This window comes from Pagrus pagrus (genome assembly GCF_965226575.1).
Source record: "Pagrus pagrus genome assembly, chromosome: 17".
Lineage (NCBI taxonomy): Eukaryota > Metazoa > Chordata > Actinopteri > Spariformes > Sparidae > Pagrus > Pagrus pagrus.
In genome coordinates, this window is record NC_140201.1 from 20,055,318 (window position 1) to 20,081,554 (window position 26,237).

General features: G+C 43.9%; 2 protein-coding genes across 6 annotated transcripts in view; one reads left to right on the forward strand and one right to left on the reverse strand.

Annotated features, from left to right (window-relative positions):
- trit1 (tRNA isopentenyltransferase 1) overlaps window positions 1-11,440 on the forward strand; it is a 41,920-nt gene extending 30,480 nt beyond the window's left edge. For all 4 annotated transcript variants that reach the window (XM_084380395.1, XM_084380396.1, XM_084380398.1 and 1 more), the window contains 3 exons: window positions 7,595-7,704; window positions 8,802-8,919; window positions 9,407-11,440. In XM_084380395.1, the coding sequence (XP_084236521.1) occupies window positions 7,595-7,704; window positions 8,802-8,919; window positions 9,407-9,636 (458 nt within the window). In that variant the 3' untranslated portion in view covers window positions 9,637-11,440. The remainder of the gene's footprint in view (window positions 1-7,594; window positions 7,705-8,801; window positions 8,920-9,406) is intronic.
- An 11,912-nt stretch (window positions 11,441-23,352) lies between these two features.
- The window catches only part of fam49al (family with sequence similarity 49 member A, like), a 36,484-nt gene continuing 33,599 nt past the window's right edge, over window positions 23,353-26,237 (reverse strand). For both annotated transcript variants that reach the window (XM_084378877.1, XM_084378876.1), the window contains 2 exons: window positions 25,815-25,885; window positions 23,353-25,718 (listed from right to left, as the gene is read on the reverse strand). In XM_084378877.1, coding sequence (XP_084235003.1) covers window positions 25,655-25,718; window positions 25,815-25,885 — 135 coding nt within the window. In that variant the 3' untranslated portion in view covers window positions 23,353-25,654. The remainder of the gene's footprint in view (window positions 25,719-25,814; window positions 25,886-26,237) is intronic.

The following is a 26,237-nucleotide window of genomic DNA, read 5'->3' on the forward strand; positions in this document are numbered from 1 at the left end:
TAGGCCCAAGTGGCTTAGGCCATGCCAGGTCCTAAACCTCAATACCCCTCTTTCTGACCGCCTGCCTGCCCGCTGCACACACCATATGGTCTTCATCACATGTGTGTGTGCGTATCTATGTTCTTGAGCTTTTAATGTACATATGCAGTAATCTGTCTGAAGCTGTCTGTGCTGTTGTGTATGTATGTATGTGTCTGTCTGTGCGTGTCTAAGGCCCTTCATAGACTCAGTTCAGGACAGTTTTCTGGCCTAAATGTACAGATGACAGCAGATGAGATCAGCTTTTGGTCTGAATTGGCTATTAGTTCTGATATGGTGTAAAACCAAGTATGAAAGTCACGTCAGTCCAGTTCTGTTTATATAATCTTTACGGTCTTCGCAAATGATGCAGAACATTTTGTCTAGTCCATCCACCTTTTCATGCCCCGATGGTGTCCACAGTACCTGTGGAGCGGGGCCGTGTGCGCAAGTTGCCTGGGCCAAGTGTGACAATGACGAGCGCTACAATTTTCTAACGTTTATGCGAGCCACCACAGGAAAACAACAGTTTTGCTTGCCAGTTGAACTTGTCCTACTGCTCTGGTTTGAAACATCTTTTTGGCTGGCGTCGTGTCTTCCATTTCACGAGCAGCAGAAAGCTTGACGTTTTTATGTGCGCTTGCTGGCCGAAGCTGCAGAACTTGTTGCAGCATCACTTTTTTTTTCTTTTTCTTTTACTGGCCCTGGGATGTCTGCTTCACAACCAACATTTCAGGGTCGAGTTAACTGCTGTCAAGCCAAATTTCCTGTACATATATATTTTATTTCTGGCAGTTCACTGACAGTGTGTTGGGGGAGAGCTGGGATGAAGCGCTTTGTGCGGTGAGAGAAAATAACACTGCACATGACTAGACACTCACTGACTCTCAGTGTCTTAACAGCAGAAGCAAAACCAAACTCTTGTTTAATAAAAGTGTATATTTAAGGTGTCCTGGCTGAAAATCTCATAGGTCACACATTTTTAGGTTATAATTAGGTTATTTGTGTTAATTAATACATTTTTTTTGTCCCATTTGACATTTCGGCTATTTGGCTTAGATATTTTCATCTGTTGCGCAACTTCATGTGATATCAGCAAAAAGCTGGCTAACTTAAACCCTTTTTCCAGGAAACTACTTTCTATGTTTACTTTCTGCAAACTCATCCCTGACAGTACATGTGGCAACAGATGAGATCAGCTCTCTTAATTGTTCAAAGTCTGAAACTTTAGTGGCCGTTCAGTGCAAGGTGTTGGGGAGCACCATTCAACGAGATGATGAAATACAATCCAAGAAGTCCAGTCTGAGTAATGGATCCATGAGGTCGAAGGCATCTCAGCTGCCAAAACACTGCACAATGGTTTTAGATATTATAATGAATAACAAGGTAATCTATGAGGAATGTGCACTTGCTCATATTCCACGTGCCAACACAGTCAGAGTTGTTTGGGGAATGCAGACTCCCGCATCAGTGACGTTGGCCAGGGCAAGAAGCATGAGCACTTTCAAAGACAAATCTCAAACACTTAGAGAGCAGTCCCCTGGATGTCTGTGCTACTGTAGTAAGTGTTGTGGAAAGCAGTGGGAGGCTCGGCTCCTTTGGCCTGACAGACATTATTCTTGCTGAGACCATGTTTTCCTGAATCTCTGCATTTGAGTGGGAGAGTAAAATGTTATTTTTGAAAGATCTTGTTTATTTTCCCACAAAAACCAAGAATCACGGCCCCACATGTGAATATGTATGTTGTCCTTGTGTCCAGCCCCGACTGGGATTGTCCCAACCCAATGTTTTGCTCGTCCCACCTTTCTGTCTGCATCGTCTCTGTTCTACTCGCTGCCTTGCTGTGACTGCTGACCTCTTTTCTGTTTCGTCTGAGCCCCACACACACACACACACACAGATGCCGGCAGGCCTCAGCTGAGCTGGCTAATCTCTTGAAGCATTACAGAGCTGCCGGGAATTTGCCCCGACCACACAAACTCGGGCAACGGGGTCACCGGGGGCTACGCGTACCAAACCCAAGCACACAGAGTCCAGTGGGTCAAAGGGAAAGACAAATTGGAAACGACAGAGAGCCTCAGTCAGACAATACAAAATGACCTGAATGTAAATACACAGGAATATACTCAGAATCACATGCCTCGAAGGCTGAAGTTTAACCCAGTTTTACAGTTCAGAGATTTCAGCAGCGACTGTCAGTGAGGGAGCAGGTGGGCGTTCAGTGTCTTAAATACTTTTCAGCAGGATACGCGCTTCACGATGCACTCCACTTTGGTTGCTGTGGGGATTTAAACACCAGGTCAGCTGGCTCAAATTAAATCAAGCTTAATTTGTCTTGCCTTTAAGTGCGTCTGTATGTGGGTGTACGCTTATAGGATGTGTGTGTGTGTGTGCAGTTATAGGGGAACGTTTAATTAGTGGACTTAATTACCCATAAAGAAAATGGTAATTTGAGGTTGTATTAATTTTAATAGGTTCCACATTTAATGCAGAGGGTTGTTTATTTTTAATTCCCCAAAGATGTGCACGCAAGCAGACACTACCTGTAACCAGGATAGGCAGGTGTAGTTCGGCTGAGGCCCCGTGAGTGTTAAGTAACAGGGGTGTAGGTATCTTTCAGTCCCGCGAGAGAGTGAGTGAGTGAAGCAGCGATGGAGGGAGACAGAGAGAGCAACAGGAGCGACACATGGGTGGCTGGCTGGATGGAGAGTGAAGGTAATGTGATCCATCTGGCGCAACAGGTGTGGGGCGAGTTTACACCCTTGTCTTCCAGCAAGTGCAAAGCTTTCGTTTGCGCACGCACACACACTCACACAAACGCGACCTCCTCTCGTGGAGTTTGTGGCGTGGAGCCAGGGTTGTTGTCGCCACGGAGACCTCTCTGTCACCTCTTTCAGGTGGAGGGAGACGAGGGAGGGCTGGAGGGGATGAGAGCGACACATGAGGGTTAAAAGTAGATACAGTGGAAGGTATGTTTAACCCACGCATCGAGTGGAAATGTAACGGCGAGAAATACAATTCTATAAATGAAATGCGAAAAGCTTTTCGTAGGCTGAGGTGGAGAAGCTGGTTCTTCGTCTTCTTCTGCTCCTTCTTTGTCTCGTCTTCTGCTTTTTTTCCTTCTTCTTCTTCCAGTTCTTCACCTTCGTCTCGTGCTTCTTCTTCTTACTGTTTCTCTGTTAATCATGGAATCTTGTCACATTCTCTTGAATATATTGATACAAAGGTTTGACGTTTGCATAAAAGAAGCACATTATTTTATTGGAATCACACATGTTTTTGGCCCCTTGGTGGTAGCAGAATAAAGCTGACAGTGACACATGAACTTCTTTCACACTAATATGGGGACGTTTTACGCATCAAGCAGATACGAACAACATTAGCATTCATATGGAATTAGTGTTGTACACACCTGACGGTTTTTGGTCTCCACCAGTTCGCGAGACAAATTTCTGGCTCATTATTTGCTAAACGCTGCACTATGTTAGCTAGCAGCTAACTTTGTCTGTCTGCGTCTTGGAGCTAGGTATGTAGCATATGTAGTTTTTAAAACTTTCTGTTTAAAATCAGCTGCGTGCTGTATCCCAGAACAGTGCTGTGAGACAGCATCAGCATCGCAACTTTTTTGAAATCGTGACCACAGAAGTATTTATTATAGCACTTCCAGTAGATCAAGAGTGGAGAATTGTTTTGGCTGTGTCTACACATATATCCTTGTCCTCTACTTAACCTGCAGCAGAAATGTCAAACAAGAAAAACAGAAGGAGGTAAGGGAGACAAAAAGTGGAAGAGGAACTACAGCAAAGAGGAAGGAGGCTGTTGAGTGAATGGAGGCAGCTGTCGTGTTCCAGTGTGGACGACAGCCAAAGGAGCACAGCTGGGCCGGGGCGCGCTGCTCTGGGACTGGTGGAGCAGTTTTTATAGCAAAGCACACACAGGCGCACATCCTCACTCAGCAAACACGAGGATAACGCGGCAAATGACTCCTGGCCCGTTTGCTGCAACAGGTGGACTTCTGTTTCAGCACACACACTCAACACTGGCAAGCAGCTGCACAGCGACAGGAGATGCTCTTTCTTGTTGGCAAGGCTCCCCTGTGTGCTTGAAAGGCAATGCTCGCAGTGTGTGGCGTATGGTGTGTGTGTGTGTGTGTGTGTGTGTGTGTGCTTGTGTCGACCACCCTGCTCTTTGTCCCCTCAGTGTTTCTTATCAACCCTCATTCACTACAGGGTGGATTAGCAGAGTTAAATTTCACCAGATCCTAAACAAGAATGCTGCAGGGGAGGGGGGGGGGGGTTTCCATCCAGCATCTGGCAACCCACAAGGCACTATCTCCCCTTTTATTTGCCCCCACTCCAATCTGCCCAGCGGGAGGTTGGTGGTTGCAAAAGGGAATTGTTGGTGTTGAGGGAGATAAAGGGAACAAAGTAAGGAGAGCGATAGCAGCAACAGGAGAGCGCAGGAGGGCGGCTGGCGAGGTGGAGTCAGAGAGCTCCAATGCTGCATCTGGTATAGGTATGCCAGGTGACGCTCGCCGCCACCACCTGCCTGCTATTGTGCCACAAACACAAAAGAGTCGCGCACACACAGTAACCGAGCGAGTGAAACCTGACACTTTGATTAACAGTCACTGCTGTTTTAAAAACAAACACACACACTTACAAATTGACCCGCTGTCTGACTGTACGAGCACACACATGCTGCACAGAGCTTTGCGATTAGCCGTGTGCACACATGAAACGGTAAAAAGAAGGAAAAAAAGAGGAAGCCAAGCGATGCAGGTGCAGGAGTGCTTAGATTCAGCCTTTCAGGTTCTTTGTGTTTGCTTTGCCTTTACAGCCTTTGTCAGCTGTTCAATTAAGCAAAGTCAGCCTCGACAGGAAATGAATGAAATACATCACACGTTTAAGTGGCCGACGGGACATTAAGCCAACAGTATGCAAATTCAGACCAGAGGGATGAAATGTGGCTTGTGCCAAGAACCAAGGCCGGGTTTATGGCTCTCAGGCGTGGCTGTATGAAGACTCTCATTGTTCCCACACACAGTCAGTACAATTTGTTGTACAGATGACCAGTTCTGCAGTCCGCGCTCTGCGCTCTACACTGTTTTCCGCTGCAATAATGGAGTCCCAGACAGTTCCCTGCAGAGTCAGTAACCTCAGTCTATAGGGTGTCTGCTGCCCTCAACTCACCGTTTAGTCTGTGTGTGGAAAGGATTAAGCCATAATTGAGTTGGCAAACTGTGCCTTACAGGTTAATGGGATTCATTTACGCAACTGTGTGTGCTTCACACATCGATATTGTATGAAAAGGTGCACCTGAGTAGATCCAGCTTTTGTTTGAATTTGTAGCCCCTCTGGCGGCTTCACTCTATGGATGTCAGTGTCGGTCCACCACGAGGTCCGGACTGAGATATCTCAGGAGCTATTTGATGGATTGCCGTGAAATGTTTTGATCAGGCAAAAATTTGTATTTATTCAGTACTTTTGGCTGGTTGGCTGGTTTGGTTTATGACCTTCTGTACATTGTGTTTAGTCGCTGAGCCTTTTCCTGTAGAAAAATCTTTAAAAACAGATATAGTCAATGGTGAAAAAAATGGTTAAATGAAGGCGTTTTCACCAAAATAGAACTGTTCTCATTACGATGTCCTGGAAGCTTCTTGTTGGCAGCAGACAGCCTGTGGTTTCATATTTAAATATGTTGAAATCCGTCTGCCTGTCGACCACATTTCACCGACCAGAGTCATATGATTTCAGAGAAATACCTTCGCATTCATTATTATCGTCTCAACCCACAACTGAACATGTTGTGAAACTGATTCCGCAAAATTGTGTTTTGCGACACGCTGATGTTTTCGAAATCTACTTTAAAATCCTGTCCACTTGGCTATAAATAGCAAATGTTAGCATGCTAACATTACAGCCTAACAGCGCTGCTAGCACGGCTGTAGAGTTCGAAAAGCTGCTGTAAGGGTTTTGGCTTACTTCCTGTCCGTTTTGCAGTTAGCAATCCCCTCCCTCTTCTCCACGTCACCACACTTGCACTCTTCTTTTTTTCGAGGCAGCTCTCTTTGCCTCTTTCTTTTCTTCAAGCGTTTCTCATCACTTGGCTTGTTTGGTAGTATAAGCTGCCACAGGTTGCACTAAATTGTTAGCTTGCTCTGTTCCACCATTGCTGGTGTTGGTACCAGAACAGGAGGATCCTGCTCTGACTGTCCACAAGCACACAGGACCGCCTCTTTATGGGGTTCTCTGTCCTGATTGGATAAAGTGTGCAGGGATACCAGAACTTTTCTTTCCTCTTTTACTGCATGAGCAGGGGAGGAGAGATGTGGGTGGCTAATCAAACACTCAATAACAGTGATGGCTGTTGGAATAAAGAGCTACTTACTTATTTTAATGAGAAAATGATCCTTACTGCAGCTTTAAACAAAATGTATGCTTGACTCAAGCGGCTAACGGGAGGCCTGAGGTAGATACAGTACCTATGGCTCAGGTTTTGATACATAATTCAGCATTGTATTTCAGCCATTAATATCGCCACTGTAACACTAACGGTGTATCATATGGTGTAGCATCAGGGCCAAAAGTATAAATCAAATCCAGGTTTAGAGTCTTTGGTCGTGTTGAAGCACAACATTCTTGTTTTCTCGTTATTATTTTGTGTATCCGCCCTTTAAACTTCACTCTTTATTTTTCCTGCACACATAGTTTGTAATTCATGATTCATAGCTCTATAAATGTATTGTGTGTGCGTGAAATTTGACTTTGTTCACGTACAGTTGCTGTTTTTTGAAGTCACTTTCTCTACACCTTCGTTTCCTGTGCATCTGCGTGCCTTTGGTCAATGCAGGGCAGGGGCTCGTGATGCAGACAGACAGACAGATACACACAGACAGACAGACAGACGAGCAGGGCAGGGTCTGGTGCTGCTGTTTAGTGCTGAGGCCTGGCCAGGAGACTGCTGACTGATGCAAAATAGAAACACGGGGGTGGAACGGTTGGAGGGCGAGAGAGAGAGAGAGAGAGAGAGAGAGAGAGGGAGTGAGTGAAAGCCGAAGCGAGACTGATGGCAAGACAGAGAGAGGAAGAGAGATGGTGCGCAAGAGAGAAGGGTGGGAGGAAGGAGGGAGAGAGGGAGAGACATTATCGAGCCAGTGTGAGTCAGCAGGTTGACGGAGCTTCAGGGTGGGGCTCCGACACATCGCTGCTACTGTAAATTTTAACCAGATTGTACAGGATTCATCCAGACGTCCACCTCGTCCCCTCTCATATAATGTTAATGTTCTTGTTTCGTAAAATACGTCAGCTACATAATTAGCAAGTAGCATGTAGCTCTGTCATTTTTAATATTTGATGACATTTCCAGTGTAAAATTCATCAGTACACTCGCTGTCTGTAAGAAACCTGAACTCACACACACTGTTGAGGAATGTTGTCGCTTACACAACTTAGCTGCCAAAGTCCATTGAGGATGAATAAATGGTGGAAACGCTACATTTTAAACGTAATTACATTTATTGTTGTGACACGTGTCGGCCTAACTGTGTGTGTTTGCCGTGTGTGTGTGCGTGTAGGACCAGGGGACAACGTGCCGGCGGTGTATGGCCTGGATGTGACAGACGTGTCGAGGTGGGAGGAGACGGTGCTGAACCCTGCACTGCAGATACTGGACAGTCTCAGCAAGGTGGGGCCTCCATAGTCCAAACTAGCCTCGCCCGTCAGCAGCTTTCATCTGCCAGCGGAATAAAATCACACTTCCTCCTTTACTCCCTTTTGTTCCTCTACACTTTATCTTTCTAACAGTTTTCATTGCTCACTCTGTTGTTTTCTCCATCCCTTCACTTTCCTCGTTTACTTTATGTGTTCTGTTCTGCCTCACCTCGCACTTTCCCTTCCTCCGCTCCCTCCTTTTATGTCCTTCTGTAACTTTTTCTTGTGTGCCTCTGTACTTTGCATTCCTTCCTTTGTATTTTTTTTGTAATTTTGTATTTATTTTACATTTATATTTCATATTTACTCTTTCAGCGTTTTGTTCATTTGTTGCTCGCTCCTGTTTTCTTCCTCCTCTTTTCCTCCCGTTGTGTTTTTCTAACAGCTTCCTTTCATACCTGCCCTTAAGCTTTGCCTCATTTTGCTTTTATATCCTGCTCTGTAGGTATTACTAAGCCACTATTTCATAAATGTGCTATTAAAGGCACCCTGTGGAGTTTTGCGCCACTAGAAGAAACAAGCTCTTCACAAATGGGTTTCTGTTGTGTTTGTATTGTCCAGAGAAAGCATTACGTGTACCTGTGTTATTCACATCCTGACACTATTTTGCTGATTGACAGTTTGTGGCAGAAAAAAAGAGTAGCAATGTAGAAACGCACCGACAAAGGAAGTGAAGACGAAGACTGCTAGCTAGCAAACATGGATGTCAACAGTAAAGCCCGTCTGATACTTGATTTTTGAGGCTGATGCCAATACCAATATATATATAAGGCGGTATACACATAATTTTAGCTATGATCCCTCAGATTTGTCACAAACTTGTGGAGGCAGGATATCCTATAGTATAGATAATCTCTTTAAAAAAGTTTATATATTGGCCCATGGCACAGTTCTCTTTCATTTATGAGGAAGGAAATGCCCTCAACATGTTTATCAGACCGGCTACGCACTCCTTTTGTCACAAAACACTGATATTGACGACAACTGTGATATTTAAAAATGAAATATTGATATTGTGTTGATCTTAAATCATTTCTGTTTCTTTCCGTTCTGTTTTGCTCAATCAATCAGGGCGAGGAGCCGGCTAGTGCACCGATCAGAGTGCAGGGGGCTGAGCTGAGGAACAAACGGAGCCACCATTCGTGCGATCTGTGCGACAAAGTGATCATCGGTGACCTGGAGTGGACAGGTGAGGCTGTCGGACCACATCACACAAAATCACGTGTCATTCATTTCCTTTTGAAATTCCATATCAAAATGTATCGGCGGAAATCTCTTTGCGATGACTGTGAATCAGGGTTTCCATTTAAAAAAAGATTTTTGATGCCAATCCACGCAACCAGGGAGATTTTGATGTCCAGCTTTGAATATTTACACCCATGGACGATCACTTGTTACTCAAATATTAATACCCATCTGCTTGGTATTTTCTTAACGGAGGCCATGTCAGTTTCCTGGATTCAGGGACAACTGATATGTTGTTTATAAGATTCCAAGGGCTAAAAATGCCACACTGCCTTAGAAAGCGGTGACTCACTGGGACCATGGCTCTTAACACAAAGTTTCTCCTGATTTTTCTGACTCATAACTCATTTTCAGTCACAATCCTCAACTTTCACTAAGATCAGAAAGTGTCTCCTGCCAAATATATCCAACTTTACCTCCTTTACCTGCAGCTCACCTGAAGTCCAAAAAGCATCACTATCATGTGAGGAAGAAGATGAAGTCTGATCCGGCCTGTGACCAGTCCCAGGTTACCGCTGCCCCCCCTGCCTCTGCTGCAGAGACTGCGGAGAGCCTCTCAGAGGACTCTTGTGCTGCTGTTGCCTCGGGCTGCGGCGAAACCTCTCTGGAGTCTTCCCAAGACACCAGGACAACACACAAGGAAGTACCTGTGACATTATGAGAGTCGTGCTGGCTCTGGACTACACGGGTTCATTCAGGTTTCCAACACTGTTCTGCACTAACAGCTGGATGTTTCCTTACGGTCCTTATAGGGCTACTTTTTTTACATCTCAGAGTTGAACAGAACTATTTTCTCTCTGAACGTGCTGCACAGTCTTCTTGTTTGTCAAAGTATTTGCTTTGATTGGGATTACAGACCATCTCAGCCCTTGTAGAAGGGAACAATTTGTTCCCGGGCTCCGAACATGAATCCCTTAAGTGGTTATTTTTTGTATCTGATATGAGAATGCTTAGAGCAATCCAACATTGGCCCTTTTCAGAAATAATGCCTGAGTTTTAAAAACAAAAATGCTCCATTAGATGTTGTTTTTTCCATTTTTTTTCACTGTTTGAGGCTCAACTGATGCTCTTTTAATTACATCATGTTTTTCGCAGTCTTCTTTTACCCTGTGATAATGGTTTTCCGACTGGAGAACTGGTTTCCGCCCACTGCTTATCTCCACGAGCCAACTTTAAATAATCGTATAACGTTAGTGGATGGAAATAAACATGCGTCCACATTTTCTTTTGCCCATTTTCCCCGAGAATTTGGTTAAAGTCTGCTACACATCGGGATTGAAACCTGGCTATTGTGGACCCAAAAGGATAGATGGGATGTTTTATTTTGTGTTCAGCCAAAGAAATATATTTTTTCTTCTTCTTTTTTTGCTATTGCCTGGAAACCTAAGTACATTTTTAGAGATGTTTATTTTTCTGTTTTTGCAAACTGTGCCTTAAATTTCACACTGTTGCTACATAATGTTCGCACTTGAGGATTTAAAGTCCCTTATGAAATGGCTAGAAGAATGCTACTTGCTTTAGCATAGTTGCTTGTTTCATGTAAAACCCCCTAACCTTGGACCGGCATATCCCAGAGAACACAGCCGGACCAGGTCAGAGCAGCACAGCCTCCGAGAAGATGGAGGCCAGTTGGACAAAGGGAATACGGTACTAAGGTGGGGGTTAGGGTTACTTATGGAGCTAACGACAGCTAGCTACATTTAGCAGCGGTTAGCTCTTACTTTAGCAGCAAAGCTACCTGTATCTGCCTACAGGAGAAACTCACTACCTGGTCTTCGTTGTTCTCGGAGGCCACGTACGGTCCTGGTCCGGAGGTGTTCATTGAGAAGCTGCTGGTTGTCAGGTAAAGCTCCCTGCCCAGAGCAGCCCGAGGGCATCGGAGGGAAAACCAGCAAATATCTTCTTTATAAAACATGACCCAGTTTCACCCAAATCACTGAACAAAGTTATAAAATGATATTTTTGTACAGTAATGAGTGAGGTCTGGTCACAAGCAACGCACTCCTCGGCAGCATTCATCTTTTTTACATCCATGCCAGCGACATTAAAATAAAGAAAGCGTTTGTTGGACAAATAATGAATGTACGCCCGCGAGTGCAGGACGATTAATCAGCATTTTTAATGATTTTCCAAGATGTTAAAAACTTTAAAATACCATTAAAAAATTCCTACAAAAAAGCTTTGTTGCCACTGTTGGGCCTGATACTGGTCTAACCATAACCAGCATGGTGGTGAAAAGCACCACTTTTAACTTCATCTTGTTTGCTGATGATGTGTTTTATGTCACTGCGGTGAAAAAGGAAAACCCCAAAAATTGTATTCGAGAGGTTTTCACATGACCTCAGCTGTAGTTTTAACTTCGTCTCAGTGAGATCTCATTGGCAACCTTAGACAGACAAAGTACTGTTCTCTGTTTGCCTGCTGCCAGCTTGTTTTACCGTCATTAAAAACCTTTTCTAGCTCTTTGTTTGATAATGACTAGTCACCTGATTTGCTGTTGTCTTTCAGCGGAGCTCAGCTGAGCTCATTTCTGCTCTGACTGTGGTACAAACCACCGGCTCAGGCTGCGAGGAGGAGAGAGAGTGTGTTTTCACAGCCGTGATTGCAGGTCTCTGTTTATCCAGCAGCGTGTCACACCGCTTTCAAACCAAGGTGTGCCCGCCTGCTGTAAAACCACTTACACAATACCTGGCATCGCACCAAAGGCCTCGATTGGCGCTCCCTTTCCCTCTCCTCACCTGCCACTTTTTCCCCTCACCAGGACAACACCCCCCCTTGTTCCTAAGAGTCACACAATTGTTCCGCATTCCCGGCCAACACTCCATCATCTCTTTCTTTAAGCCTTCACTCCGAGTCTAAGAAGTATTCTTTCAGGACAAGTTTAGTTCACAGGCTCCCAGTGTTTGACCTCATCCACATGACTAAAAATATTTCCAGCCATATAATAGCTGGAAATATGTGTGTGTGTGTGTGTGTGTGTGTGTGTGTGTGTGTGCGTGTGTGTGTGTGTGTGTGTGTGTGCGCGTGTGCGTGTGTGTATGTGTTGTGTGTGTGAGAGAGAGAGAGAGAGAGAGAGTGTGTGTCCCACATTCTCTCTTTCCAAACTGGGTCAGGCCTCGAGCTCACTAGGGGCTTACCATACAGTACGAGAGTCACACTGATAGCAAAGGTCACCGTGCAACTGGTGTCTGGTTTTTATAACCCTTTCTGCGTTTGGATGGTTTGTTTTTCTTTCCTTCTGTTCAACATTTTTTTGTGCCTCCGTGGAGACAGACGTGTCCGTGGGCATTATGTTTTCTGGTTATATGTCCGTCCTTCGTCATCAGCCCCGTCCTGGTGAATGAGATGTCTCAGGAGCGCCTTGAGGGAACTGCTTCATATTTGGTACAAACGTTCGGAAGCACTCAGACTCAAGGATGATTTTAGAATGTGGAGGTCAAAGGTCACATTTGGCATCAGCGTGCGTTTCGAGTGGACGGCTTTAGGTCCGTCAGTTCACACCTCGCATTAAATGCATCTCGACGTGCGTCTTGAGTGGTCACTTGTGATTGGATCGTTTTTTACACAAAGAAAGAAATATCTTCATGTGTAACGTTTGCCGAATTAACAAGAAGGACATAAAAGTTAAGAATGTGTTGTAGTTAGCGCTTCACAACGTTAATAAAGTTTCTCCTGACGCAATAGGTCTCAAAATTTAGCATTTTTTTTAAGGGAGTCTGGGGAATTTCTCCTCAGACGGCAGAGAAGTGTCATTTATTAGTTTTTGTTTACTGTATTTGTAGAAGTTGACCGTCTATATGTTATACTCTTCAATACATTTGGTGCACTATTAAAACAGAAGCAGACACTTGAGACATTATAACAGACAGGCTGGTACAGCACTGACAAACTGACTCTTTTTACTAGGAAAGAAACATCTTAATGTTTTGCATTTAATGCTGAATTTACAAGCTTGTGCCCATGATTTTGATTTTACGGTAGCCTCTTCACACAATTTGTGAAGTTTCTTCTCATGCAACGACTCTTACCTTCACACGATTTGTCAGGGAGTTTTTGGATATTGCGTTTACTAGTTCAACGGTTACTTGAAACAGACGGCGCTTTCACAAATGTCGATTCTTTGTGATTTGACGGAGGCATAAAAGCGCCAGGTGGTAATCCTGGTTTGTACTGTTTTCTTTTCCCTCCGGTGATGTTTGTTTCTCTAATGACATAAACGAGCACAGTGCGAGTGATCTTTGAATATTTTCAGTCGTCTGATTCACCTCGGCTTTGGCAGCTTCATGTGTGTTATGTTCTTATCTCGAGCGCCTCAGCGAGCCTGGCCTGGCACCTCCAGGCACTGCTGAATCACTCGCTCACATTTAAAAAGGGAAGCTTGCGCAATTCAATGACATAAGGCTTCAGCCCCTTGAACCGCGCATACACACACTATTAGAAGTAGAGAACTAGGGCAGCGTCCATGGTCACAAGGCTAATTAGTGATCTGCGCACCGCGAAGTAGTGGATCATCTACGGACACACACACACACATGCACATATGCACTGAGTGAACTCATTAGCTGCAGACAATGAGCGCTAAGAATCAACACACTGAACCAGCTTTGAAATGGGAAACCTGCGACTACAGCCTCCCACACACACACATATGAATAAGTGCACTGATAGTGGGGTTTTCTGCTTTCTTGAGTATTCGATGACTGCTGCTACTTGAGCAGTCTTTGCGCTCTCCCGTGTTCGTGTGTGTGTGCATGTGTGTGTGTTTATATGTATAGCTGCATCACTCAGCGGGCCGTGCAATAAATTCAGCCAGTTTGAGCGCTCCATTTCTGTCTCTCCCTCTCTCGGTCCAGTCCTGCCCTATAGCGGCTCAGTTAGCTGTGTATGTTCACAGAGCACACACTGTCCTATACATGAGGCCCTCTGTGGGGGAAACTGCAGGCTGGCTTATGTAACACATGCTACAGCCTATAGATGCTTGTTGTCTGCTGTCTGGCTTGTTTGCGGTGGAGTTTTGGCCTCTGGCGCTGCCGCCGCTGCAGCCGACGGACGCCGCAAACAACAAGACCTTCGACTAGACATCAGCTTCTCTCTGCATCACTGTGACATTGACCTGTCAGTTACCACCTTGTCTGTTATCGTGATCAATATATGAGAATAACGTTTGGGTGATTTAGTGCTGAAAAGATGAGTCGACGGGAAATTGGGATGATCAATAGACCGCTATGAGAAAAACTACATTAGCAAACAATGTGAATATTCTCTGTTTTCCCTGTTTTAGAGTCCTGTAACTTAAATTAAAAAGCTTTGATCTGTAATTTGAACAAAAAAACAATTTGAAGAGGTCATTGTGGGTCAAGGGTTATTGTGATGGGCATGTTTCACTCATTTTACTCAGCAGGGTGGCTCAGTGTCATCCAATCAGCTCGCTGCTTTGTTTCAGACTGAAATATCTCAACAACCATGTGACGGATTACCATGAAATCTGTAGCAGATAATCATTGTGCCCAGAGGATCAATTCTAAAAACTCTTGTGATCCCCTGACTTTTCTACTTTGTGCCTTTTATTAGTCCACTACTCTAAAGGGGAAACGATGGTTGGCTGGCGATGCGTTTCTAGCGACAGTGTGATCGTTAGCTTCCAGAGCTGCTAGCATGGCTGTAGATTCTTAGCCTTGTTAATATTTAAACACTAAATGATTAACTGGTAACATAATCAACAGAGTAATCTTAAGTTGTAGCCCTAATTAGATTGGAAAAGGAATTTTTACATTTTGGGACAAGAGTAGATAAGAGGACTGATACCACTCCTATGGGTGAACATTAATGTGTTGCTATAGCTAGCAGCAGGTTAGCTTAGTTTAGCTTACAGACTGGAAACAGGAGCAGCAGTCAGTGAGCCTGTTTTTGCACGTTACACCTCGTTTTTATATTTAAGTTTTTATACAGATTCAACAATAGACAGTCAGTGAGCCTTAGAGGTTAGCTGTCCTTTATTTTCTGTCTTTATGATAAGATAGATAGCATCCTATTTAGCATACAGATGTGAGAGTGTTATCAATCTTCTCATCTAACTCTCAAGAAAGCAACCAAGTGTATCCACAAGGTGTCAAACTATTGCTTTATGGGATTTATCAACACCACACTGGTTATCTGGAGTACAAAACTTGACAAACACTTCGAACATTTTAAGCCAATCAAACAATTTCTTTTATCTGGTTTGTCCCACTGTGTGCTTCTGATGCTTCACAGCGCCTGTGTTGTTGAACTTCATAACACCTCTCCGCCTCAGAGCTCTGCTATAGTAGTGTGTCATCCAGTGACTGTGCGTCTAGGTAATTTGAAGTCCACTTAATCCTAATCTCTAATCCCATTTGACTAAACATTCTCTGCCATCTGGCCCCCGCCGAGACAAAAAAAACCACACTCACACGCACCTTCATGCACACAGACAGACATGCAAGCAGCTAATCAGATAGAGCGGCAGCTGTGGTGGAAGACACTGTTGACTTGACTACCGAGAAGGACCTTTTTTATTTATGAGAAATGTCAGTAGTGCTTGATGCGGAGGGTTAAAGATAACGCAGAAGGCCAGAGTGCTAGACACCACACAGTCTGATAATCTCACAGGAGAAGTTTTTGGAACGTGAAGGACTTAGTGAAGAATGTGAGGTATTTTCTCTCACTTGAGGACGCAGCAAAGAGGTCAACCATCAGACTGCCAGCTGACGTGTGCATGAATTAATGCGAGCTCGATCCCGACTGCAGAGTTGAACGAGTTCTCTCATTTATGTTTTCTAATTTGTGGGAGTTTGAGGCGTGTGTGTCGCTCTGCGTGCGAGCTTCCTCTGTTCAGGGTCAGTGTTTTGCGGCCTGTCAGGAAGAGGACAAAGACAATTCAAAACTTGCCAGTTGCGTAACCAAGTGAGAAGCACAACACTGTCAGGTGTGACTCAATCAGATAGGAGAGCATTGTGTTTTTCTGTGTGTGTGTGTGTGTGTGAGACGTCTGCTTCTATTGCATGTTTCATATTAGCAACATAATAAGAAACACACCACACAAACCTCTCTACCCACTAGTGTAACAGCTGTGTGTGTGTGTGTCTATATATATGCAGTGTGGATTAAACACACACACACACACACATGTGGCCAGAGCTGCACAATAAGAGATGAGTGTGTTGCAGCCTTCTGCGGCCCGGAGATGATGTTTCAGTGCGATCTGATGTATGCATCCAGCGCCAAGTGCAGACCATCATTTATTGATGTGTGTGTGTGTGTGTCTGCCTCTATAGGGACGAACGAGGTTCACCGAGTTTATGCAGCTCCCTCTCTCTCTTTTTGTCACGCTGTCTGGCTCCCGTGGTGGCCGCCGTGTGCGAAAAAAGCGACAGAAGGACGGGGCGAGGCAGAGATGTGATGAGATGTGAAAAGCCTCTAAGGAAAGTGTCATAGGTGCAGTGTATGCATGGCCTCCTATAGCCTCTCCGTCTCTCTCTCTCTCTCTCTCTCTCTCTCTCTGCTGCATATTTCCTGCCTGGTTATGTAATGCGGGGGCCGCTCGGTACTTTTTTTTCCCCTCCTTCTTCTTTCTTCTTCTTCTTCTACCCTCCCCAATCCAGAGCCTGACATGCCTTCCTGTTTTTCCAGCAACCCAGTGAACTCTTTTCCCAGGGCAACACTTAGGTGGACACACACACACACACACACACACACACACAGAGAGAGAGAGAGAGAGAGCACGTACTGTTGGCACGTATTGTAAGTAATGTGCTTATTTTAGACAAAGCTGCTTACTCTTGATGTATTGTGTCTGGTGGGCTACATAAATGTCATTGTCTCACTCCTCACAGACTTTGGGTTTGTGAGTGTGTGTGTGTGTTTCTCTCTCTCATCTGCCTTCATGTGGCAACACACACACACACACACACATAAACACATGCCCTCCTGTCCATTTCATCTCTCATTTCTCTGTCTGTCCACTTGTTTTCACCTTTGCTCTCAGGCAGGAAATGGGAGTGCCAGCCCATCAAGGACCAACAATGCAGCCTGGCTGCCTGTTGTGTGTGTGTGAGAGAGTGTGTGTGTGTGTGTGTGTTCATTTTATTGCATGTGTGCACAGGGAGCAATGTACTCTCTGCAGTGTACTGTAAGTGAGACAAAGAGTGTGTATGTATGTGTGTGTGTGTGTGTGTGTGTGTGTCTGGATTTCTCCATTGTCAGAGGCTTAAGCGCTGGAGCCGGCTTTTTCCCGCCAGTGCGGTGTTTTGTGGGAGGGGTTTTGGCTGGGCTCAGCAGCAACAAAGAGCCGAAGCTTCCCGCCCGATATGCAAATAGGCCCGGAGTGGGCGTGGCCGGGCGCCTCCCCCACTGCGGCGCTTAACGCTTTCACTGCCAGAGCGGAGCGCGGCAGCGTGCAGGCAGGCTGCGAGTGCCTCTCCTTGTTCCCCCGTCCTCAGAACAAAGAGGAAAGTGTCAAGAGGGGTCAGTTTGATTCGGGATTAGGTTTGATTAAGATAAAAGGAACATTAAAGATGTGTCACAATCAAACACGACACCATCTTATTTCACACATTTTCACATCATTTTGGCACCGAGTGTGCGAAAATCCTTACGTACTTTATCCATTCACAGAAATGAATTGGCACCATGTAAACTCAATGTTGAAATAGTGAACGTCTTGAGATTACAGAGACCCTCTTCAAGTCGGCGTCTAATGGTTAGAAAATAATCCATTTAAAGCTGCTTTAATCAGTGTTTTTGTTTTAAAGGAACAGAAACAACTCTGCCATTATCTGCTAACCCCCATGCCACTGGAGAGTCGGGTGAAGTTTCGTACTCCACAATAATTATTATTGACAAAAGCAAATTTGCATAAAGCTGACATTTGGTAAGGATTTGCGGCAGAGTTGCAGTTTTACCGAGACTCGGATCATTTCGCTGTTCACACTGCGCAACTTTCTGTCTCGAAGATGTCAATCTTGCAGACATTGCGGTTTCCACACTGCATGACTGATCAGTGACAGGGGGTCACACGTTACAAGATCACACACTGCAGAGGTGACACGGGACTGACGCAATCTCCAAACACCGTCTCGCAAATCCTGTAGTGTGAACTTAGCTGGGTGTGATGAGAGACATTGAGATCAATGGATGACACGAAGTATTGATCATCCTAAAGCAACACCATGTAACTATTAGAGCAATTTGGGAGGAGAACAGCTGGCTCAGACCCGAGTCTTTGATCACCAGGGAATGAGACTCAACGATGAACTCTCCAGAACTGCTTTAAAAGTAAGACTGTTGCTTTAAATCTGCTCCATCTGCCTTTAAAAAGCACAGTGCACATGTAGTCTTTGCTTTGATTCGAACACCGTGTACTGAAAAATTCTTGCAGAGGAAAAACAAGTGGCTGCTCACCTGAACGTGGTCTAAATTTAAACTACTTCAGTTTCTCTGTTACTGATTCTTCACTAACACCTCTCAAACCTGCTGCAGGAGCTCCGCTAGCTTTCACAGATATTGTAAAACAGACCTGTGTGTGTGCGCGTGCGTGTGTGTGTGTGTCCACTTGTGTGTAGCAGCTCATGGCTCACTCATGTCCTAAGCGTGTTACGCAACCAGACGTAACATTAGATGGCATGTAGACCCATAGCAGCTGCTGGACGCACACATGTGCTCGCACACACATCCTCCTCAAACAAAGGGCCCTGTTGTAAAGAAGCTGTGCGCTTCAACATGCTAAGCAGCAGAGAGGGGGGGTCTCCATATGGTGGCACACACACACACCTCATGGTGTGCAGTGTGTTTCATATCTGCTGCAGAGTCATGACAGTGTGGCCAGTTGAGACATGAGAAACACGTGCTAATGCAGGACAGCAGCAGACATAACAGACAACATATGTGATATTATAGTCGTGGAACTGACTTTATTCTTCTAGAACCAGTAACTGCATGTGTGTGAGAAGGAGTTTATGAATTAAGCACTTTTACTATGCTGTGTTCAAAGCTCTACTCATGCGATACTTAGTGTGTTTGACACTTAATCGTGTGTTAAATAACTGTATTAGCCTTTAAAGCAGGGCTGCCCAGAGTGTGCCCCGAGGGCGAAAGTTGGCCCGCTGTAATGTTTAATTTGACCCACCATGATGTTTGATTTCAAAAATATAACGTAGGATCTGTAATTATTCTTTGGATCCTAGTATTACTGCAGCCCAGAGTCAAGTGAAATGTTTTTTTAGGAAAACTTGGAAACTTGGACCGATAGGTTAGACATTTCTTTCTCACTTGCCTCTCCGGGCTTCTGTATATAGTACGATTTTGCATCCTCCAAGGAAAATGTTTTGGACACCCCCTCCTTAAAGGAGACCTATTATGTATATGTTTGTTTTTGTCCTGTCCTTCAGTGTGTAATATAGGTTCTCCTGCATGTAAAAGATCTTGAAAGTTGAAAAGGTCAAAGTCCGCGACAACAAGACAGAAAACGCTGATCCTGAAGTGTCTGAAACGCCTCGTCGGTAATCCCGCCTTTAATTCCGTGACTTTGTGACATCGCACTACATCATCATTACGCACATTTGCATAATTTATGCCGATATTTAAGGTAAAAGTGAAGCTGGACACTGACAGGGACGCGATGCTGGCTCAGGCGTGTGTAAGCTGATCAATCAGAGGAGACTGAGACAGAGGGGGCAAATATAACCAGGTGTTTGACATGTCTCATGTGTGGGCATGCTGCTGACAGACATTTGTAGTATGTAGTATAAAGAACAACTTAATTGTGGATCACCCTGATTAAGACCACAAGCAGAAATGCATTCGTTTCACAACAAAGTTATTGTTTGTGCTACAAGTGTTGCTGGAGTTTTGACCTCCTCTGCTGACAAACATTAGCAGTCTTGTGACTGAAAGGAAATGAATGAAAACATTCTCTTATGTTGTGTCTCTCCAAAGTCACCAAACAGCCAACGCTGAAAGATTAAAGTGATGTGTAACACATCCGCGCCCGGCAGTTGGTAACCAGCCCTAACGACACCCGGCTCATTTACATTGCAGAAAACTTTCTTCTGATATGAATCATGTGGGGGGTGGTGTGCTCATCAGTTAGGTGTGTGCGAGGGAGACAAAGAGGGAGAAAGACAGTGTTTTTGTTGTGCGTGTGTGTGGCGGCTCAGAGTTGAGTTCAGGGCGGGAGGGGAAGCCAACGGAGTGAAACTGCTGTTTAGTGTATCACACTCTCTATTTGGCTGATAAGGTGTTCCTTCCTCGAGGCAGTTAACGGTTAATAGCTGATCCGTTTGGGCCGAGCCCTGCTGCTGCTGCCGCCGCTGCTGCCGCGCACCTTGAAGAGGGAAGGAGACGACGCAGGAGGGGAATTTGAGACACAAACATTTCAGGGGAGTTTTTTGGATTATCTGAGGTTGCTTCAACTGTTGGAATTTAACTGAAGAGAAAACACCCCTGACCCTGAGCCAAGCAAAACAACAGTCATTTCTTATCACTCATTGTCTCATCACCTCTTCACTGCTGCTGCTATTGTGGCGGCTCCAGTTACATTATGATGAAAAAAAAAACTTACAATGATGTTTTGCATTTGCATGTTTTACGCCCTCATTTCATTATAAAATTTCTTGTAAATGAATTCTTTAATATAAAAGCCCAGTGTGTCCCGGGCTATTGAAAAGGTGTGCAAAAGGTGCTAACCCTTAAATAATTCCACCAGTCTGGGTTTTAATGAGTTTTAAGGTCCCAGGATGGAGGCTTTACCACCGTGACGAGAGTAAAGGTCCAGACAAAACACTTATAAAATGAATTTTTGGCACCAAAGTGAAAATCTACAGTTCGTTTAGTTAAAAAGTCTGCTTCAACTCAGGTGTTTTTCAGTTTTTGTAACGCACGTGAGGTCACGTGCTTATCTGGCGTAACTTTCTGTTATGTTGTGCATCATATTGTCCATTTAAAGTCGGTAAATAACTGCTGTTTGTCAGGAGTAACGCTGCTTTGAATTTGAATGCATTCCAGTAGGGAAGTAAAGAGACACTGGTTCCTTATTTATTACATGACAGTTAGGGCAGAAAGCCAAAGCCAGACCCGGGGATACTGGTCTATACCACACACACACACACACACACACACACACACACACACACACACACACAATTCACTCCTCTTTCCAAACTGAGATACCATATTTGCCTACTATCTTTGAAATTTAACATCCAAATCACTGTGGATCCAGGACAGAGTCTGTGTCTCTCTCCTCACAGCTGCCTCTTCCTCTGTGGTTGCATTCTGCCCTATAAGACGGTCCAGTATCTGCCTGCTGATCTCCTTTCCATATATAACTTGTGACAGGCTCTCCTGTGTCCCCCTGCCCTACTTTACACCTTCCAGCACTCGCACTGTACAGTACAGCTGACTGGACTGATATTATTTAAAAACCTACTTCCTAACAGCCTCCACGACTGATGTTTAAGTGTTAGATGCTATTTAATTATCTGACATTATTATTATTTGATCAGCTCCATCATTAATTATTCAATATTTCATCAGATTGCCAAGTTTCAGGAGCTCCTCTCAGCTGGGGCGAAGTGTATCTCTTCTATTTTGAGCCCAATAAAGCAGGTTATTTATATGTATTTATCTTAATTGGTTGGTTGTGAGGTCTGTCATAAATTGGTCTTTTGCTGCCCCCTTGTGGTCAGAGAGGGAACGGGACTGACGGACACGCTGAAACAAGAGAACAGACTGTACCAGGACAAGCACTGGCAGAGCGTTCAGCTGCAGGATGCAACCGAGAAGTAAAAATGAAAACATGCATAAAATGTATAATGTGTGATGGATTAAAGATCTGATGCATTTCAGTTTATAATGACAGTTTGGTGAATGTGCACTGTAATTCCTCTTTTATGCTCTTATGAGGTATGATTGTGTGTGTGCTTTGATTTTTTTTTTTTTTTTTGGCTGTTGACCAACGTAGGATCTCTCCCAAGCACAAAGCATATATTTTTTTTTATGTTTTGGCTTTTTAGAGATTATTTTCTTCTTCAGTGGTTTAGACAACAGAGTGCTTTTTATGTTAAGAATAAATTGAATATATAAGAAAATGTCGTTTTGTTTGACACAAATTAGTTTTTGTTTGTGTGTTTGATTGATTGCTTGCTACCTCATGAATCACCTCTTACATGATTCATTTTGGGATTATTTTATTTTCGACAACACAGTATGCTCATATGCGTATTGAAATAGGTTAAGATTGCTGTAATCATTCCTCCTGTTCATACTGAATGACAAAAGTATCTAAACACATTCACAGTCATGCAGGATAAGACTTGGAAGAAGATGGCAACACGCAGGTACTTCCATCATTTTGTTACCCAGCACTTGTAAAAAGTATATTGCTGCCTCCTGGTGATTTCCTGTTCACATATGGGGACTTTAACAGGGCAAGGTGGTCAGGACCAATGTTAAAGAGAGCACACTAGACTATTGAGGGGGACGACTCTAACAGCCACTTGCGCTGACCGCAGATACAAAACAATGTGTCTTTATGTTTTTAAACATTGATTCCGCCCCATATGCCTCACAGTGGTATGGTCCACTATACCAACCACACCCCCACACACATCAGTGCAGGTAAGCGTGTCTGTGGAGCAGTCTGTGGGAGTGTGTTGGTGGTGCTGGCTGACCTCCAGTCAGTAGCTACATTGCAAAAGTTAACTTAAGACGAAAGATGTGTCTGACATTTATTTACTTCTACCACTCAGTAGACTAAAACACATTTCCATTTGTGACGAGACTGCATTTTGTCCGGTCCATTACCTCAGTTAATGCAACAGTACTTCTGGCCGCGCCTCTGGTGTCCCCTTCAGGAACTGCTCTTGAGAGCAATGAAATCATTGCCCCTGCCTGTTCATACTGGCTGTTAAAAGACCCCTGTCTAATGCGTTTCTAAAGCAAGTGATTCAGAACCAAGTCTGTAGTATATTCCAGTAGAAAGATAAATTATACTCCAAATATTATCTTAAAGGTGCAGTATGTAAGATTTTTAGTGAAAAAAACAAACAAAAATCAACTAAATTTATCAAGAGAATGTGAAAAAAAACACAGTTGTGTATTCAGATATCTACCGAAGTATACTGGCCAGCTCAACCTGGCCCACCCTGATCCAAAGCTACTGTTTTAGCAGCAGCAGCTGCAGTTAGCAGTTCATCAGTCGGAGTCATTCAAATCAAGTGGAATTCACCAAACTGATAAAAAACTGTGTTTTAGTACAGAATTTCCTTTTTGTGTTCTCCAGACAGTCTTTCCTTGTTGAGCCTCAGTGGAAGGACAGTAGAGATAATTTCACAGTAAAAAGACAGTAACTCTGGAAAAAGCCAGTCTTCTGATAAACCACAGCTTTATTTTTGAATGGACTTTGTCCCACCTCGTAGACTAGAAGAGCATCAGGAAGGAGTAACTACAGTATGAACAGTTGTTTAATGTTCATGTGCTGCAACTGCTTTTTATTTTTTTTAGAGGCAGCCTAGATCATTTGTGTACCCATCCATTAAAATATTGCAGTCACTGAATACAGGTGTATGTTGCAAAGTGTATAAGTCAACTGATTATAGTTACATCATATTGAGATGATGCCCATTAACTCAAACTACAGCAACTGCACCAATTGAGCTGCAGCACCTAGAATGAAACGGTGTCATTGTGTGTGTTTACAGGTACTCTCATTGAAAACACAAAGGTTTAATCTACGTTGCGGTCATCATGAACTTCATGTACATCAGACCTAACGTCGTGGACGGAGCTCTGCAGCTCTACAGACACAGAACATCAGTGTTTGAATGTAATAAATGACAAGTTTATTGTTGCACAAAATGTACAAAATAACAAGCAAATGGACAGCCCCGACCCCCCCTTAGCGTCCCTCCCCTCCCTCTGGTTCATTCGCCATAATGAAGCTGAATTTCTGAAACCTATGACTACGGCAAGTCCGATGGTCCAAGCCAAACGCATGGTAATTCTGAGAGACAACACATACCCAATTTCAGCGTCACTGAACAATTAAAAATGAATAAAAACACCTTATTTACACATTTCTGTCAGAACTTTTACAACATGCCATCTATATATTTATACAGAATATGCTTGTGCACATACCCCTGTATAGAAAATATATTATAAGATCAAATTAAATTAGACTAAGGGCTATAGATGTATATATACAGCACTTCTTTTTAAATCTCCTTTTTGAATCTTTTTTTATATTTATTTCCCACAATGACTTAGATCTTCCACAACCTCGTACTAAAAGAAAGAACTCTAGTTGTATGCAGATATCGATGTGTTTTTTCCTCGAGGACCCAAGCTGACCGTGTAGGTGCCTGCTGAGAAAAGCCTCACGTATTTACACTGGAACACTCGGATGCTCTCCCTTAAAATCCTTGCGAGTAAATATGACCACTTTCTGACTTGTGCGTGTCTCTTCTGATCCTCACACGTACTTAAATGATGATCAGTGATGTTTCACAAGACTACAAGCGTACTTCGAGCCTGGCTTGATGATGTAGTAAAAGCAAAAAACCAATCAGCTTTGGCACTGGGTGAAGAAGTAAGTGTGCTGTGGTTTCCTAGAATGCCTTTCTTGGATCCTACAGGTCGTTCATTCCTGTTTGTGCACTGATGTGAAATCCCCTGAATGTGAGACTTATTAGTGCAAACAAAGCAATGAAGGAACCCTTTTTTGTAATCATTTCTAACAAGCTAGTACTGTGATATCTAAACCACATTAGCACCATGAAGAAAGAGAGAGAGAGTGAACGATATTGTTCAAGTAAAGCCAGACACTCGCGAGATGTTTGGTGCCGGAACAAATACAGCGTAAGGGCACACGGCATGGATGGAGTTTTTTTGTGCCAAGGAAAAACCACATGTCCAGTGGATGCATGGATGGGAATAGGCATGAGGCCGATGGATAACGTAGGAGAAATCAGGGAAACTATGGAGGCGGCTTCCTCACATCTTTGCCTCCTTTCCTTCAGCCGCACCGACGCAGAAAAGAAAGCAGGTAGAAGCAAATCTCCGGAGAGTATCCATCACATTGCTTCATAAATCACCTGCAGGTGGAGGTCGGTGCAGCTGGAGGAGACTTCATCTGCACACCTCGAGAGCTTAGAAACCCACCCGGCTAATCTGAGTGTGTGAGGGGAGCACAGGGATCAGTTTGGGATCAGATTTCAGGGGAAAGGAGATGGCGTTGTTTTCAAAGTGTGTGCAAAAATACTTGTCAGACTACTGCTGGAACATGAACCCTTGTTTTTTTTGTTTTTGTTTTTTTTTGTACATTTTCAGTTCTGACCTTAAATTTTGCAATATAGCTTCCTCTTTAATCCTACTTATTTTTCATCTGCTGCTTGTGTTTCACTCGTTTTAATATATATCTATATTTTCTTTTCTGGCTTTTTTTTTTCTCTTTTCTTACTTTACAAAATGAGAGACAGAATGATGGACAGCTGACAATATATATAATTATTTTCCTCTTCTTATTATCAGCAGGTTGCTCTTAACCTGGAGATGATTTTTCTTTGTTCGTTGTAAACAAACAGGTTTATCAGCCACTGGCGTTTGTTTCCTCCTCCTCTTTCTTTTTTCTCCTCCTCCTCTCCTCCCTCTCCTCCTCTCTCTCATTGCAGGAGGGCCCTGATTTGTTTGGAGGTGCTGTCATCATTTAGATGCCGTGTCGTATACCTGCAGAAGAAGGCGACAGAGAGAGGTATGTTGAAATACTTGTACATCTGTCTTTGCTAGTGAAACACGCACACACACACACACGTTGATACACACCTCAGTGCGTTCAGAAGCCCCTCCACACTGTTGGACGGCTGCTCTTTCAGCACCTTGATGCAGCCCTTCATCTGCCCAACACAAAGACAACACAGGGTGTTAGAGAAAGGTCAGCAGCCTCAGATCAACTCATCTCCTGCTGCTACTGCTGCTGCTGCAGCCTCACACACTGACTCAAGAACACACATTTATAACAGTAAGTGACCTCATCTACCAGTGTAATGTTGAACATGTGTGATACATGAGTAACAGCACGTTTTTTTAAGGTTAGACCTGTGGTTCCTCATCTTCCTGGACTGTTACTGGACATGAGCTGAGAGTAGGTCAATTAAAGGATTTTTGCTCCTCAAACTGTTTGACTTAAAGGGTTTATCTGCTTGTAAAGGTAAAAAGTATGAAGTATTTTACACGGAAAAGCTACAA